The 18171-nt window shown below is 44.5% G+C and overlaps 1 protein-coding gene and 1 long non-coding RNA gene across 8 annotated transcripts in view; one reads left to right on the forward strand and one right to left on the reverse strand.

The window, feature by feature from the left end:
- The window catches only part of MID1 (midline 1), a 579948-nt gene that overhangs the window by 42141 nt on the left and 519636 nt on the right, over window positions 1–18171 (reverse strand). For all 7 annotated transcript variants that reach the window (XM_027054471.2, XM_053202057.1, XM_027054474.2 and 4 more), the window contains one exon: window positions 2925–3032. In XM_027054471.2, coding sequence (XP_026910272.1) covers window positions 2925–3032 — 108 coding nt within the window. The remainder of the gene's footprint in view (window positions 1–2924; window positions 3033–18171) is intronic.
- LOC128311548 (uncharacterized) overlaps window positions 1–18171 on the forward strand; it is a 119503-nt gene that overhangs the window by 29459 nt on the left and 71873 nt on the right. The gene's annotated exons all lie outside the window — the stretch shown is intronic.

Genomic DNA, 18171 nt, shown 5'->3' on the forward strand with positions numbered 1-18171 from the left:
TTCTATCCTTTTGTGGTTTCACAAGTTTTTGCTCTTTTAAAATCAAAGTTATGCCCTCATTTATTTCTTTAAACATCTTTTTAATATTTTCCCATAAAATGAATTTCACCTGGGGTGAGGTAATGTCTTTGCTGAGTTTGTCGGCTGTATTTTTAGAAATGCAAGCTTTCCTTATATGCTCCAGAACTGTGGTTTGAGTTTCAGATGTAAAGGGAAGGAGTTATCCATAATCTTTACTTCCCTCGCCCTCCTTGCTTAGCCCACCCCGCCCAGCGGGTTTACCGTCAGTCGCCCTCACCTCATTCGGGGGTCCTCATTCGGGAACCCGGTATTACCTCCGCCTCTCTGAGGCTTCTGTGTGGGTGTCAGAAATAGTGCAGAGCCAGGTGCTAACCTGACAACGGGCTTGTTCCAGACTCCCAGGCCTGAAGTTTGCTAAAAACTCTGACCCTAGGTAGGTAGAGGTTGGCAAGAATCCTTTTCGGTGTCTTTTAAGGAAGCGAGAAGCCTCATACAGCCCGTGGCATGAACCAATGAGCCTGATTTCAGTCCCCCATACCATTCGGAGCACTTGTACCCTTCAGCCCAAGGCATCAAGGACTATTGACCCATTGGACTTGAAGGCAGAGCTGCTTCGGTCTCTTCCAGACCAAGTCTCCACTAGCCTGTGTTTTAGCCACAGCCGCGGCTTTGCAGGTTCGTCCCATTTCTGGCCCGTGGAGATCTTTCCCTTGTTTTGGGTCCAGCTATGTCTCTTTGCTTTCCTACTTTGCTATGTGCTCTTGTCACTGCACGTGCACCCCTTCACTATCTTGATCCGGCTCATGAGAGAGGTCGTCATGCTGGGAAATTAAGCAAGGGAAAGGCATGCTGGCCGGGCTGAATTAAGGGCCCCCAAAGATGCTCTTATCCTAATCCCAGAAGTTTTTGAACTATGGCACCTTACATGACACAGGGACATTGCGCATGTGATTAAGGCAGGGACCTTTGAGAGAGGGTGTATTATCCTGGATGTTCTGAGTGATCCCAATGTAATTAGAAAGGTCCTTAGGGGCGCCTGGGTGGCGCAGTTGGTTAAGCGTCCGACTTCAGCCAGGTCACGATCTCGCGGTCCGGGAGTTCGAGCCCCGCGTCGGGCTCTGGGCTGATGGCTCCGAGCCTGGAGCCTGTTTCCGATTCTGTGTCTCCCTCTCTCTCTGCCCCTCCCCCGTTCATGCTCTGTCTCTCTCTGTCCCAAAAATAAATAAACGTTGAAAAAAAAATTAAAAAAAAAGAAAGGTCCTTAGAAGAGAGAACCAGGAGAGGCTGAAAGAAACTTGAGGAGGGAAGCAAAGGGCACAGAGTGATGTGATAAGGAAACCAGGAGCCGAGAAATGGCAATGAATGGATTCTGCCCTAGAGCCTCCAGAAGGAAACAGCACAGCCAAAACCTTGGCTTTAAGGCCAGTGACACTGATTTTGGACTCCTGACCTCCAGAAGGTCAGATACCAAATCTGGGTGTTTTAAGCCACCCAGTCTGCAGTAATTTGTTACAGCAGCAATAAGAAACTACTACGAGCCTTGAGAGGTGGTGCACGATAATGGAAGGGGAAATACATCCTGCGAGGATTCCAGGCGGATGCTAAGTTGTACAATGTGTGTGTGGGGAAAAGTCGCTTCTCAACACAGCTGAGTCAGTTCTTGGCCAGGGACTGGTTTCACATTAATTTGTTAATTCACTGTAAACAGCTTCAAGAACTATTTGATTTGATTTCACTTTGACGTCTCTGATCACCGTCACAATTTACCTGTATAAATAGCTTTCAACCTATACAAAGTAATCTAAAATATGATACAATATTGAACGTACCTTTGAAATTTTGTAGAGAACAGAGAACACATATATTGGCTATCGTTACCTCTGTGCACCACTTAATAGTTGCTAATTTAATTTAATTATACATATTTCATGAAAGTATGGTTATGAGCAGTAATAGTTAAATCTTGAATGACTGTTTCCGTTTTTAAAATAGCTACAAAATCACCTTTGGAAGGCGGCAGAGAAATGGATAAAATAAAATGGATCCTAAGTATTTCAATAAAAACCGTAGGAATTTTAAACATATAAACATTAGAAAAGAATTACTATTCATATATCCACAAAGGGATATATGATACAGTGAAACTACAGGAATTTTGCCACCACAAAATTATACCTGTCTGAATTCGCTCAAAGGCATGGGAAAACATTTCGCCATCTCTATATAAAATCTGAGTCACTGAAACATTTATTGAATACTGTGATAATTGCTAGGATATAGCGATAAATAGGAAATGAACTCTTCCTCTGTGGAACCCACCTTCTCATAGAGAAGAGAGATGAAAACAATGGCTGGGGCGCCTGGGTGGCTCCGTCGGTTGGGCGACCGACTTCGGCTCAGGTCATGATCTCACGGTTCGTGAGTTCGAGCCCCGCGTCGGGCTCTGTGCTGACAGCTCGGAGCCTGAAGCCTGCTTCAGATTCTGTGTCTCCCTCTCTCTCTCCCCCTCCCCTGCTCACATCCTGTGTCTGTCTCTCAATAATGAATAAACGTTAAAAAAAAATTTTTTTAATAAAAAAAAAGAAAAGAAAAGAAAAGAAAACAATGGCTGTAACAGACCAGAGCTCCACACTGCCCTCTGGAGTTCAGTAATGGAGTAGAGGTAATGTAATGCAATCCTTGTATTAACAGATGTGCATAGGAGACCATGATAATACAAAGAAAGGGGTAGAGAAAAAAAAAGGTCAACCAAGGGACTTTGAGTTACGTCTTAAAGACGTAAGAGGGGGTTATAGAAAATATAGAAAAAGGGGGTATTCAATATTTCCTAAGCTATTGAAATGCATGGGAGTATGACATCCTCTCCAGGAGAATATGGTTATCTTCTGCCCTAGAAATCATACCTTCCCTTCTTTGATCTTGGTTCCAATAATTTGTCGTCTTTGTTGAATGATCTCAATGAGAAGATCACACTCCTCCATCAATTTGGCTTCTTGACGTGACGCATTGACCTACAGGACAGAGAGAATGGTGAGCATTTAATTTGGCCTTTGTTTTCTGTTAAATGCTCTTTAATGTAGACTACTACGTTTCTGGTAATCACTAAAAAGATACTTTAAATGTTAACTCTTTTTCCAATTATACAAAGATGGAAAATATAGGACTTACATGTCTACTCCCTTCCTTACACTCTTGGAAAACACTATTATCCAATGATAGCAGTCTTCTCTGCTAAGCCATACTCAGCCACAGAATCTTTCTTAACACAACATACACACAGCTATTACCAATTAGTTGGAAATTGACACTTGAGATATATTTGCAATTCCTTCTTCTATATCTTGAAAGAGAGTGGGATTTTGGCCTATTAGACATATAAAGTAAGTTTAAAAAGAAAGAATATTATTCCTTTATGGAGGACAGACTACTATTAACGTCCATTGGACACATTTTCCAAATGCAACGTAGCAAGACTATATCATATTTACTTAACTCTTCTTTTAAATACAGACATCAACTTTGCATTTAGTCACTATGAAAACACCAAAAAAGAAAAAGGATGGTTGGATATTTTATTCGCTTTATGACATAATTTAAAATTTTACTTCTGGTATACGTCCGAAAGACCAAGATTCTACAATGAACATAAGCCATTCTCCAGGAAAGGCAGATCATTATAGAATGGCCCTTATTTGAAGTTTTTAAGACTCATTATATGCAAGGCAGGGTGACAATTAGCTCATTCTTGGCAACTGGGCTTGGGAAATACTCTGCACACGCTATTTCCTCCACCTCTTGACAATTCTGAAATGCTTATTCGCAAACAGAGACCCCAAAATCACAGCTGTGGGAAATGGAGATAGCATGCTTGAGTTTTATGATTTTAACCCAGCACGCAAGTTGCAGTGTTACAGAGAATGACAATGGCATCATTGATTACTCTACCATATCTCAGGGAGGAGCCATGGCCCAGTCATTAAGCCCTTCTGATTTGGGATACTTTATTTAACTGGAGTAATTCCATTCTCTATGAATGAGATAAACTGGAAGTAGGGTCAGAAGTTCAGGATAAATATCCACTGATGGCTGTTCAGAGGAATCACGTCCTGTTTCCAGAGGCCAAGATTCCTTGCGTTTTATTCCTGATTGTTATCAGACGCAGGAGAGAGACTACTCAAGACATCTTCTTATTGAGAAGATAATGGTCACTGGCCATTTGCAGCAAACCCCGAGATCAGGTCCTATGTCAGATTAGCACGCAAACATGCTTGCTGAATGTGATGAACAAAAGAGAAAATTAAAAGACGTTTTGAGGGGCGCCGGGGCGGCTCAGTTGGTTAGGCGTCTGACTTCGGCTCAGGTCATGTTCTCACGGTTTGTGGTTCGAGCCCCGCGTCGGGCTCTGTGCTGACAGCTCGGAGCCTGGAGCCTGCTTCGGATTCTGTGTCTCCCTCTCTCTGGCCCTCCCCGGCTCACGCTCTGTCTCACTCTCTCTCCCAAGAATAAATAGACATTAAAAAAAAAAAAAAAAAAAGACGTTTTGATGGGTAAGTACAGAATGTGGAACTCAGGCTAATATTTCAAGGAGGTTCACCACTGGACTCAGTTTCTCTTACCATGACTTTTATGTTGTCATTTCTAATTTCCCTTGAGGATTCCCAAATAAAAACTCAGCTATCCATGGACATATTTACTCAAAATGCCACTACTCTCAAGAAATTTCTTGTCTTGCCTTTTGACCTCTAACTGAATGTAATAACTGGCTACAACTGAACTGTGAAAAGGAAGGAATCATATTGAAACCATGGGCACATTATGATGGAGAGAGTGAAATTTCTGGAAAGTAGCACCTTATACTTGAAAAGTATCTTTGAGAGGAGTGCCTGAGTGGCTCAGTCGGTTAAGCGTCTGACTTCACCTCAGGTCATGATCTCGTGGTTCATGAGTTTGAGCCTGGAGCCTGCTTCGGATTCTGTGTCTCCCTCTCTCTCTGCCCCTCCCCTGCTTGTGCTCTGTCTCGCTCTCTCAAAAATAAACAGTAAAAAAAAAAAAAAAAAAAACCACAGAAAAGTATCTTCTAGAATGAGCCCCAAAAGTGACAATTTTGATAGAGTCCAATTTACTTATTTATCTATTGTCATCTGTGCTTCTGGTGTCATAGCTAAGCAACCCGATCCAAGGTCATGAAGAGTTAGGCCTCTGTTTTCCTCTAGAAGTTTTATCTCTTACATTTAGGTCTATGCACCATTTTGAGTTAGGTTTTGTGTATGCTTCCAAGCAGGGTCCAACTGTGCCTTCCTACTTCTGGATAGCCAGCTGCCTAAGCACCATCTACTGGAGAGACTATTCTTTCCTTCAGTGAAGTGTCTTAGCACTTTTGTCAAAAATCAATTGACCGTATCATGAAGTCCTCAGGTTTTGATGTTGCTAACATATTGTGTGCTTAATGACATTCCGGTTTTGACTGAACTGGATCCAACCTCACTAATAGTTCTAGAGGTAGGTGTCATGAAATGTGGCGTCGAGGACTAGCTCTACTCATAGGTCGATGTTGGAAAAGTCCAGGAAGATAACCATTTCAAAATTCCCCTATTTTGTAAAATGAGGGGAACGGTATCTGCTGTCTCAGCCACATGGGATTATTGTGGTAAATACATGAACTAATATCTGAGGAAACAGCTAACACTGTGAAGTCACAGACAAATCTCAAGTAGTATCATCTGCATTGAGAAGTAGCTTTGTTAATAGACTATGATTTAGTTTGGGATCCATTTCACTCTCCAGATCATTGGGATTTGGGTTACTCCACGGGAGGAAAAGTGTCCCAGTTGCCATCCTAGCATGGGGTTTGATTTAATCCAAATTCTGACCATTTGATATTTATGATGGATAGATTTGTTTTACAAAAAAAGTAGACTGAAATCTACTTTGTTGAGCCAAACATGTTTTGGGAAAGCTGATACCACAACCACCACTGGCCCAAAATATAATTTCTCAGAAATTTGGAAACATGATCCATTCATTTTAGGCCAAGTATTTTCCTTAGATCTTTCAAAAAACACAGAGTTGACTTTCCTTTGAAACCGGGAAAGTTGAATCTCTTTTGATACTTTGATGAAGCTTCCAAATTTTTGTAACTCTAGCATTCTTCTACTCCAAAAGGTACAATAAAAGAAGTTGAATGCTATCCTGTGTTTCTAAAATTCTCCCACTACAAAGAAGTTTTCCACAGTTTTGCTGTTTTATGTGTCACTTAAAAGAAGTTAATGACTTGATTGGATTTCATTTCTTATATGGGCTATTAACCCAAATATGGGTTTATTGGTCGCTCGCAGCGTGTTCAGGTGTTTCTAGTTCGCAGGTTTGGTTTGGAAGCTGGCAGCTCTTGGTTATGATTTCAGCCTTCGATTTCTGATTCACGTCTTGTGATTCAGAATCACGAAGGCTAATACAAGCGCTTTGAGTAGAGCCAACCTAAGGATGCAAGAAACAAGCCTCAAACCTTCTTTCATGACCTCTATGTCCACCTTCTTGGTCCCTCACCTAAAGACAAGAGTGGGATGAAGATAATTAGGGATGACGAATCATTCCCCCCATCCTTGTCCCTAGTTCTTAGTACTGACTTCATCTCTAACGTAATTCTTCTAAAGTCAGATCCCATCTGCATCCTGGCAGGATTCAAGTCTTCTTTCAGGTGTTATTATCCCATTTTTAGGCCCTGACGCCTTATCTGAGGCTGCGAGCGGGACGGCCCATGTTATGCAAGCTCAAGCCTATTCTTATAAAACACTCGCGTCCCTCATTTTGAAAGACACGCATACAACTATTGATTCCTTCACCTATCTAATCATTTATTCATTCAAATGATAGCAACGGGGTTCCGAGAGCATATCAGGCAGCACTCCAGCGCTGGGCACAGACAAAGTCCACACTATCACAGAGTTTACATACAAACATAGGGGAACAGGCTGAACAAGTCAAGAAATAAATAAAACTTTCGGCTCATGACTAGTACATAGAGGAAATTAAAGAGGGTGATGTGATTGCCCGTGCCTGAGAGTAGGGCCCGTTTTATTGAAGGTCAGTCAAGAATTCTCTGAGAAGTCTTCGAAGGGGTGCAAAGGAACCAGCCATAAAATATAGACAAGGTGTTTGCAGGCACTCCCAACTCTGCTTTTAACAGGGACCTCCTCACAAACTCTACAGCGCACCTTCAGTATTCACAGCTTCCGTATTTGCGATGTGTACGCTCGCTAAAATTAACAACTCCACTTGTAACCCGAAATCAATACTTGTGGCCTTTTCACACGCACGTCGGGCACGCTCAGAGCCCGAAAAAAAATGTAAGTCACCCTGCCAGCACCCAGCTGAGGTTGAACAAGGACACGCTCAGCCTTCTTGTTTTAGCTCTTCCATAGTCCAAGGGTGGAGACAATAAGGGTAGGGCAGTGTGGTGTAAGAAGGTCTGGCTCTGGGGCCAGATGGATGGGCTTGGAGTCCCAATTCTGGCACCCGTCAGTGGTCCAGCCTCAGGCAAGTCAGTTAACACTTTGGAAGCTCTTTTTCTCTTTCATAAAATAAAGACAATAGAATCTACCAGGAGACTTGCTTTCAGGATTTAAGATCATATCATCTATGCGAGGGGTTAGTGTGTGTGTGTGTGTGTGTGTGTGTGTGTGTGTGTTCTCCTCTAAGAGCGATGGTTCAGTATTGGCCAATTCAGTGTTCCTGGCGACTTTATAGAACATAACTACCACAATTAATGAGAATCAATTGTATTTCCCTACTACCGAGTGTGTCCACAATCGTCCATATTCCTCCTAAGAGCAGGAAGGGTAGAGTGAAAGGGGAGATTACAGAAGACACAAAAGAACAGTCTGGCTTGTAGAGCTGGCACCCCACTCTCTCTTATTCCTAGGGCGCTTCTGCTTCTTCTCTTCGACCAACTACGACTATCTCACCCTCGACAGCCTAGTGAAGGAGAGATTGGAAAGTCAAACAATGAATTGAGCACAGAAAGCCACCACTCCTGTCTTGGCCTCCTAGCCCTGAGATCGAATTCAGCTGGGGGCCATTCGGCTGCAGTAACGCTCCTGTCAGATACCAGCAGTCAGTTGTAGTCCCGTGGAAGTTGCCACCGGGTGCCAAGCTTATCTGCCTTTGCTGGATGTGCAGGTACTCATTCCCCAGCTTGGTTAATGATAACATAAATGTTGGCTATTTTCTCCCGAGCACGTGGTTAGCAATGGCCAGCAAAAAGTCCCCCCCCCCCCCGCCCTGTTAAGTTTTATTAGATTGCAGACACATGTGGCCTTAACATCTTTAGCAATATTTTATGGCGCTCTTAGAAGACAACATCAATGGGGAAAAGTATCTAGCCACTTCTCACGGGTAAAACTGGACTAATATGTATTTTAGAAATCCTCATTTTCTGGGGCACCTGGGTGGCTCAGTCGGTTAAGCGTCCGGCTTTGGCTCAGGTCATGATCTCACGGTCCGCGAGTTCGAGCCCCGCGTTGGGCTCTGCGCTGACAACTCGGAGCCTGGAGCCTGCTTCGGATTCTCCGAAGCGGATTCTCCCGCGCCCTCTGCCCCTCCCCTGCTCATGCTCTGTCTCTCTCGCTCTCAAAAATAAAGAAACATTCAAAAATAAAAGAAATCCTCATTTTCTCATCTTAAACGCTTTGTTGAAATGAGTTAGCCATCTCTAGATTTTGAGAAAAGACCCTTTGCGTCCTCTCGTGAGAAGGATGTGCTGCCTTGATAGGTCACTTTCTATTCGTACACAGATGCACGCAGTGGAGGAAGTTTTGGAGAGGATGAGGTTTATGTGGTGGAAAAAGGGCATTTTATTTCAGGGCGTTGAGGAAGGAGGGGTGCCTAGAATTGGTCCTCATGGCAAAAGCAAAGCTGTACCACGATTCAAATGAAGGTGACCTGGAGAAAGATTAAAACCCTATTTTATTTTATGCTACGTTGCTTTTCTCTCTTACTAAGAATATGTGATTTTGAGGGGCACGTGGGTGGCTCAGTCGGTAAGCGTCCAACTTCGGCTCAGGTCATGATCTCACGGTCCGTGAGTTTGAGCCCCGTGTCAGGCTCTGTGCTGACAGCTCGGAGCCTGGAGCCGGCTTCCGATTCTGGGTCTCCCTCTCTCTGCCCCTCCCACGCTCACACTCTGTCTCTCTCTCAAACATAAACAAACATTAAAAAATTAAAAAAAAAAAAAAGAATATGTAATTTTGAGTCCGCATCCAAATTTAAAGGGGTCGGTGTTAAGATTATGTCTTAATAACACCATTATTTCATACTGTTCTACGCTACAACATCTATAACAATCCCACAGGTGCAAAGGGAAATACGAGGATCTGAGGGTGCTTCGGGTTTTATTGCCAAAGGCAGCTGTGATGAACATTCCAGACCCTGGGGCAGAAGTTAGACGGAGCTGCCAGAAGGAACAATGAAAGCGACTCTAACACTTGAGTTTGTATATAAAACTGAGCCAAGGAGAATTGAGTAAGAGCAGACCGTATTACTGTAATTCATCTAATATGTTTATATGTAATCTTCACCCTGAAACTCTCTCACACCGAAGTCAAATATTTGTGGACGTAGCTCAAGTAAATGAGAGGGGGAAGAGTGGCCAAGTTCCCAGGGTCCCTGTCTTTGGGGCAGAAACCGGAGTACAGGAGAATATTTTGTAATATTTAATCTATTCATCTGACTAAAACTTTCGAAAGCCCAAGAAACGCTTTTCAGAAGAATAAAAAGATGGAATCCCTTCATACGGTGCTAACCATAGTCCGGCCTTTACCATGGAGTGATGTGCGGGGAAATGCTTGGGCCCAGAGGAGACCAATTCTGCATATTGACGGACTATCCACATGGGATCTTGCTATGTTTTTGCTATGGGATCAAAAAACAGCTCCCAGGAACCTCACGATAAAATCCTCCTTTCTGGAGGTTTCTAAGATAATGGAGCTTGAATGTTGGATAAGGAAGTGAGACGCTATTAAAAGTGGCAACACACTGTGGTGAGCTGGGCAATAAAAGGCTTCTTATAAATGAAACACAACTGTAACAATACAATAAAACTGCCCGGCAAGAACACCACTCCTAATACCTAAAACCTTGAAGCTTCACACAAAGGAAGTGCCGCCCCCCACCCCGCCAAGAGGAGCAAACACAACGCGCCCATCCGAAACGTTGTTCGTTTTTCAGTAAAGCGAAATCGTCAGACAAGGTGAGAAGATTTAGAGTGAACAGGGCTAAGGGAGGCAGTAGTTCAGAACTCAGGGTCCCTAGAAGGTCTTCCTGGGGTGGAATGCCAGGCCTTCCTTACTTCCTAATTGTATGTTCTCAGGCATTTGCTTAAACTCTCCATTTCTCAAGTCCCTCAATATCGACTCTTACGGGGTAGACCGGGTGTTCCTGGGGGACCGCTGGCGATGTCTGGAGACATTGTTGGTCGTCACGAGGGGCCTGGGGGCCACGTCTCATATCTAGTGGGTGGAGGCCAGAGATGCTACCCAGCAAACATCCAACAATGCTTGGAAGAGCCCCCACCACAGCAGAGAATTGTCCAGCTCCAAAAGTCACCAGTGCCGAGGCAGAGAAACCCTAGGGGAGCTTGTGGTTCAGAGCTAAACGCACTAGCACGTGAAACGCCACTGAAAAATGTTTCACACGTAGCAATTACTCAATAAATGTTAACTACCACCATTGTTAAGAGATTCTGTTTATCTGGAATGTCCACACAGGAGCAACAGTACGAGTTCCAGGACCGGTCAGCCTGTGCTGATTACCTGGGGGACTTAATAGCAGGAATCCAAATTTTTTCCCGTCTACGTCTTTCACCAAAACAATGGCTTTGGAAGCTATAACATGAGGACTAACTCCAGAATTTGGGGAGTTATTTTCAAATCCCCAATGCATTCTCTTAAGGGCTCCTTCCTGATGCAACGGGGAGGGGACAGAGGAGAGCCTTCCATGATGTACCGCAGGAGGTGAGAGACTTTGCTATAAAGGGTTAGATGGTAAATATTTCAGCTTTGCGGACCATATGGTCCCTGTTGTAACTACTCAGTGCCGCTGTTGTAGTATGAAAGCAGCCACTGACAATACGGAACCAGATGGGTGTGGCTGCGTTCCAACAGAACCTTATTTGTGAAACCCGGTGACGAGTCGGACTTGGCCCAAGGGGCATAGTTTGCCAACCCCGAGCAAAGGGGAAAAGAGCATGGACTTTGTAATCAAAGAGCCGCTGGTGTGAAAAATGTGTTGAATCTGTGTAGGAAGGTCTCCTCGTTTGCCTCCTTTCAATGAAAATATCCGTAAGCTCTCTGGCACATAGTAGGTGCTTGATAGATATCAGTTTTCTTCAAAGCGGTTCCAAAATGAAGAAGCGGAATGGAAGGTGTTGCTCGTAATTCATTCAAAAACAATAAACTCCTCCCTTCCTCTCTCTTATTAATTACACACGTTATAAAATAAATGCTCCACACCCTTCCGTTTGGGTTGGGCACACAGAATGAAGAAAAAAAAAAAAATCTATTAACCTGTCATGGACACTTGGGCCTATCAAGTCTTTTTCATAAAGTTTCTGAAAAGCAGTGCTTTCTATTAAGTAATTTTCAACAAATGTATTTGGCAAAAATCGCATTGTGGTCAGGAGGTAAAAAAAATTATTTATAGCGCAGGACAGTTAATAGAGTGCCGGGGAGGACAGAGGTGATCCGTCTCGGGGAAGGGAAGTCATTTCTAATGGAAAGAGGAAGCTTCTATCCCATGACCTTGCATTACTCATTTCCAGTCTCACATGTCATTTCTCATTAAGTGGCATTCTTTTTAGTTGTTGTGCCGCGATTCCCGAGTAGTGATGGACTGGAAAAATACAAGGTTGAAGTCCTATTCGGGCTTGAGTTACTCAAAGATAGATGCCATCTGGCGCCCCGCAAAGTTAAGGAGGATGAATGAGGATCGGACCTTGCTCTTCAGCATCCCTCACACTACGTGAAATACACTCGACTGTATCACTGGTAGGACTCGCACTTGGGCGCAAGACTGGAAAATGTTAAGCTTCGTTCTGTCTTTCGGACGCGTCCCCAAGTAACATCTATGAAGCCCTGCCCGGGTGTCGTCACTCCGGAATGCCGGCAGAAGCAGACAGGCTGATCTTTCCGTATCTGTGATGCCCAGTGTTTAATAATATTCACATTTAGTCAAATAAAGTCAAAGACAGGAGGCTTTAGGGAAACCGAACACGTGAGCTGGGGGGTGGCAAAGAGATGCTTCCAGGAAGCAGGGCAGGGGACAGGGATGGAAATATAAGGAGCTGCCAGGGAACACCAGTAGGGGTGGGGAGGTGAGACAGGGCATGAAGCCAGAAGTGTGTGTCCGACCGAGACCATGGTGGCCGACTGCAGATTAATCCCGGTGGGAGACTGGGACACTCAGAACGGTCCTGCTGATGGGGAGAAAGGGTGGGATTTACCTAATATCTCCCATGGGTGGCTGGTCGGAGGCTGTCGGGGGTGGTTGGGCAGTAATTCTCTGGAGTTAACGGCTGGGCACCCTGGGTGGGGGAGGCCCCCAGGCAGAGTGTTACGGGCTTCCAGAAGCTCTCGGGCCAGGAAACGTAGGACTGGTGAGTGCTGTAAGCGCCTGGCACTGACCATTACAGACAGAAGTGCCTACATCAGAGGGGACGACGGTCTGGACGTTTCTTAAGAAAGAGATCTAGAGGGGGTCAGAGGGCACCGGTGTCCCACTCATCCAGTTTGTTCTACAGCCCCAACGACTTCTGACTAATTGCAGGGCTGAACAGAGTTTGCATCTGGCCGTGCTGTCTATCCTGACCTTGGTTGTTTTTTCCTTTGGGCCACAATCTACCCACAAGTGTTCATTTACAACTGACCACAAATGGGTCTAAATCTGAGCAATGACAGGCAAAGTTGCCTCAAAAGAAAACACGTGAAATCTAGTGAGTCAGACTAAAATATACGTATTTCTTTATCTAGAGACCCTTGGATTTTCCATCATTCCAACTCACTGTGAAATTATTATTGTCTTTTTAAAACAATGGCTCTCCAGTTCTAAGCTTAATATGTACGGTCTTCTAGAGTAAAACTGAATCTTAAAATACTTAAGTTAGGGATTACATGAAGAAGTGCCCCTCTCTCTCTCTCTCTCTCTCTCTCCCTGCCTCCCTCCCTCCATTATCTGAAAGATGCTGTCTTCTCACCTCCTAACTGGGAAACAGAATGTTCTGTTTACATTTGTCAGGATCAGGGGGTGGCGGGCAGGCGGCATCCTGCCAGGTAATGGAGACACTGCTTGCTTTAATGTTATTACCAAGAACAAAGCCTTCTTATTGTTTCATGGAAGCCTTCAAGGCGGGCCTCACGGGCATAGTTCTGATTTTTTCGAGACCACAAACAAGAGGAATTCTTTAAGGCCATTTCATGAAAAACAGAAGGCAAAAAAAGTACTTCATTCTGCAAAAACTGAAGCAGACCTTTGTTTAATTAGCCAGAGCCCGACCCAGGTCAGCGTTTCGTTAAGATGGGACGGAGGCTAGGTCACCGGTAGGAGAGAACACCACCTTCCTCTCGGATATCGTCACTTCGGCGCCGTTATTTTCAGGTAGCATGCTGCAGGAAGAAACATCTTGCACCAAAAATGATCGTGCCAACACTGCCCTTGCGAGCTCTCTCTCTAAAACTAGGAACCCCGCAAGTCTGCATTCGGTGCTTCTTAGGATTCTGCCAGCCAAATAAACTTTCCATGCGGTGGCCATCCTAGGGACTTGTTGGGTGCCCACGATGTGCAAAGTGGCACGCGGGCCCAAACTCTGCCCTCCAAAGACGATGACTCCCTTAGAGAACAACTAGCACACACGCCGGCTGCACACAGAATTAACTGCACCAGAAACCCCGGAGCCAGACATAGCTTACTGCCCCTTGAGAAAAGCCACGCTGAGGTCCGCCGCGGAGAGCTGGCGATGACCCATCGCACTCACACAGAGCCCGGCTGAGGCAAAAAGGTGAATTTGGAGGCTTAACTCTGGGGAGGGGTGGTCTTCTCTTGACCTTCTTCGAATTGACTTCCTTGATTTGATTTACGACAACTGAGAGTCGCCGTCTCTCTCTGAAGCTGTCCCTGCTTACTTACTCTCCTAAGGTTTTTTTCTGAAACTGGGGAGCTGGTGCCCATGACGGTGCTGAGGGTGGTAGGAGGGAGATGGGACAGAAACTACAGAGCGCTGTCACCGTACAAGCTGGGCTTTGCCAAAAGGACACTGAGAAGGAATCTAACCTGGTCTGGAAGAGAAAAGGAAAGACCAAAGAATTCAGATGCTTGTCAGTTGCCGATTTTGAGGTTCTGGGGTGTGTGTGTGCGCACGTGCGCGCTCCAAACGTGTGTTTGAAGATCAAGAGAGCCTAATAGCTGAAAATGTCATTCTAGGGGCACCTGGGTGGCTCAGTCGTTTATGCGTCCGAGTTGGTTTTGGCTCAGGTCATGATCTCACGATTCGTGAGTTTGAGCCCCGCATCAGTCTCCACGCTGACAGTGTGGAGCCTGCTTGTGATTCTCCCTCTGCCTCTCCCCTGCTCGTGCTCTCTCTCTCTCTCTCTCTGTCAAAATCAATAAACCTAAAAAAAAAAAAAGAAAGAAAGAAAATGTCGGCCCGTAAGCCATCTTCAGACCTAGGCTGACTAGCCATCATCCTACATGTGTGAAAGTGTTCAAAAGCGTTTCCCCCAACTTGTCTCGAAGTGGCTGTCTGGCCATTTTGTTCTTTTACAAACCAGAAGGGATAGAGAGGGTATCCCAGAACATCAAAAGGAAGGAGATAGCTGTGCAACAAGGGGACGGGGAAGACCCACTGTGACCTCCCTTAAGGGCTCAGCAACGACCCAATGGACAGTTCTCTCATCCTTGACTTCCGTCCTCCTAGCCCTCTGCCAGTGACAGGGCCCTTGTGCCGGGAAGAGCTCACAGTGTGCGTCAGCCATCCTGCTACCGCCTCCAGGAATTACGGCTGCTGAGATGTGCCACCATAGAGACCCTGTCCTGTGTACCGTCTTCTCAAGAAGGATCCTTTTTCGGGGCACCTGGGTGGCTCAGTAGGTTGAGCCTCGGACTTCAGCTCAGGTCATGATCTCATGGTTTGTGAGCTCGAGCCCCGCGTCGGGCTCTGTGCCGACAGCTCGGAGCCTGGAACCTGCTTTGGATTCTACGTCTCCCTCTCTCTCTCCGCCCCTCCCCCACTCGTGCTCTGTCTCTCTCAAAAACTAAATAAAGAAAAAAATTTAAAAAAAGAAGAAGAAGGACCCTTTTTCTGCCCTTCAGGATGAGAATTCATCTGATGCACTGATCGACACAAATGCACCAGTGACAGAGGGAGGGCAGAAGGAGGCAGCTGGTCTCTCTGGGAGAGTCCTGGTTTCTCATCCCTGGCCACGTGCCGTGTGCTGAACGCAGGAGATACTAGGAAATGAAGGATAGCGCCCTGCTTCCCGAGGAGTCCAACCGACCAGGAGACGGAAGACATGTGTTTGAAGAGCACGTGGATATTTGGCCAAGGACTGTACCTGTATCAACAAATCGTCATGGTGTTTTCCTTAGGCTTTTAAATTCAAATGGTGAATCTCATTATTCTATTCATAAATCCAACAAATTTTATAAAACCAAGAATCATCACTCTCGGGGGGATCCTGAATCAATGTTTAACTCACTCAACTTGAACACACATAACTCCATTAAACAGTCAATGCCATATATTAATTAGTTGATTCAGTTCCTGTACTCATTTTTTTTTTTAATGGAAGTAAATCTACCTAAAGGAAAATGCATAAATCTTAAGGGACAAGTCAATGGATTTTGATAACCGACATAGCCAACAATTTGACCAAGACATAAAGTATCTCACCCCAGAAAGCCCATGGGTAACCGCTGTTCTGATTTTTATCACCAAATTCCTGTAACATTTTAAATTGCATTTATAAATGTAACATATTCAACTTACTTTATAAGCACTTCAAATGCCTAACGGTGTAAAATTAAAACCCTAACAAGGTAAACCTTCTCACGTCCTTAAGTAGCTCTTAGAAATCTAATAAATTAAACTTACAAATGTAGTGAAACTCCAGTTTTCTCCTGAACGTTCCCAGCACTGGTCTCAAACAAACTATTTTACACTTTTAACGGAACAATCACAGGTCTAAAAGAAATTACGTGTTTCGGGTTGGAATTTCAAAGCTCGCCTGTCAAATTTCTGTAATATGCCATTTTCTCTTAAATGCTACACACCCTTAAAATTCATGTTTTTCGCTCCACATTGTAATACAAAACATTGAAACTATCGATACTGTTTCGGTCTTCGTCTTTACACATACTCCTCCATCTTCCTGGGGAGGAGGAGAAAAAGAACTTTCTTTACTAAAGCGAGCAAACTGATCATCTCAAAGGAGTATGCTTGTTATGGTGAGTCGGACAGGGTTTCCAATTCCCAGCAGATGGGATCGTTTCTTGCCGGGAGAACTCCCCTAGGAATCTAAGATTCTGATCATCTCTTTCAACGCTATCACCTGGTTTGGGTAGCTGAAGTTCAGTAACCACTCAAGTTGTTTTACTACTTGATTAGATTCAGTCACCCTGCCCCCCCTTTTGTCTTACTGGCTGATTCTTGTTACGTCTGCCTTCAAGTCACATATCCATGGTCACCTGAAGGACATTCACCTCAACAGGCTTTGGGATAATAAAATCAGAAAGTTATGGTGGGACCTTGTAAGTGGTCGTTTTTGTTTTGGTGTGTATCTGTGTAAGTCCTCCCACTGTCGTCTTCTCTACATGACAGCCACATGTCGCTGTGGAGCTGTGAGACTCGATACGGTAATCACCTTCTAACATCTGCAGGGAGGGACAAGGTGCCATCTTCCCAACCTACGTAAACAGATGGAAGGCTTTCTTGAACTTACCACAGCCCCAAACGAGCTTGTCTGGTCAGAGAATTAGGCTACTAGGATAGTTTTCATCACCTCCTATATAGAAACCTGATGTTCTATCTAGTGAAAATACTTTTAAAAGCATAGTAAAAGCTCTATCATAAATTCCCAGGCCGGGAAGTTACCTCACTTGGTTGTAAAAATCTTTATTTGTGCTGCTCCTCACTGAAAGCCTTTTACACGCAGTGGTAGCCTCGGGCTTTTTAAATAGCTGAATTTCAAATTTGATATTTCTGTTTCAAACGAAAATAATCAATGCTACAATTGTGCTCTTGTCAACGAACATTTTATATGCATGACTCAATTATTTTGCTGGCGAATTTCAAAATCAGAACAGAGCTCTTCAGTTTTCCCTATAACATTTAGCAATTTAAAACAGAAGTGAATCAAATGAAGGCAAAAGATGATGTGTCCCATTTCTCTCCCACTCTGTAATTATTTTAGGTACAGAGATGATTTCAGCTTGGTTATCGTGAAAAGCAATTTTATATTCATTTGTTGAGAAATAGAATGTAAGCTAGATATTGAGACCCAGAGACAAAAGAGGCTCGCTCAGTAACAAAATGACAGATCGACGGTTGGGACCGCTTATCTCTCTGAAGGGCAGGCACGAGCACAATCATGAGACACAATCTACCTGACAGTCACCTTCTCACCTGCGATCGTTCCTCCCGCAACTGGATCCATTCAACTACCACCATCTCATGTGAACGCTGGCGTCAGAACTAACCACAGCGGCCATTTTTTAGATCTGTCCCGACCTATCCTTATTATTCTTTACATCATGCCAGAAGCATCCTTATTGTGCTAGTCACCGTCTGAATATTTCAAGGCAAGAAAAAAAATTAAATAAAATTGTTTTTTAAATGGGGCTCCGTCGGTTGAGCATCTGACTCTTGATTTCAGCTCAGACCATGATCCCAGGGTTGTGGGATCGAGCCCCGAGTTGGGCTCCGCACTGAAGCACGGGACCTGCTTGGGATTCTCGCTTTCTCTCTCTCTTTCTCTCCCTCTCTGCCCCTCTCCCCTGCGCATGCACATTCTCTCTCCAAAAATAAATGAATGAATGAGTGAATGAATGATCTCCAGGCAAGGACGGTGTGTGTGGAATAGTGTAGGGGAGACACGATGAAGAATTCCT

Source organism: Acinonyx jubatus, chromosome X (genome assembly GCF_027475565.1).
Source record: "Acinonyx jubatus isolate Ajub_Pintada_27869175 chromosome X, VMU_Ajub_asm_v1.0, whole genome shotgun sequence".
Classification (NCBI taxonomy): Eukaryota; Metazoa; Chordata; class Mammalia; order Carnivora; family Felidae; genus Acinonyx; species Acinonyx jubatus.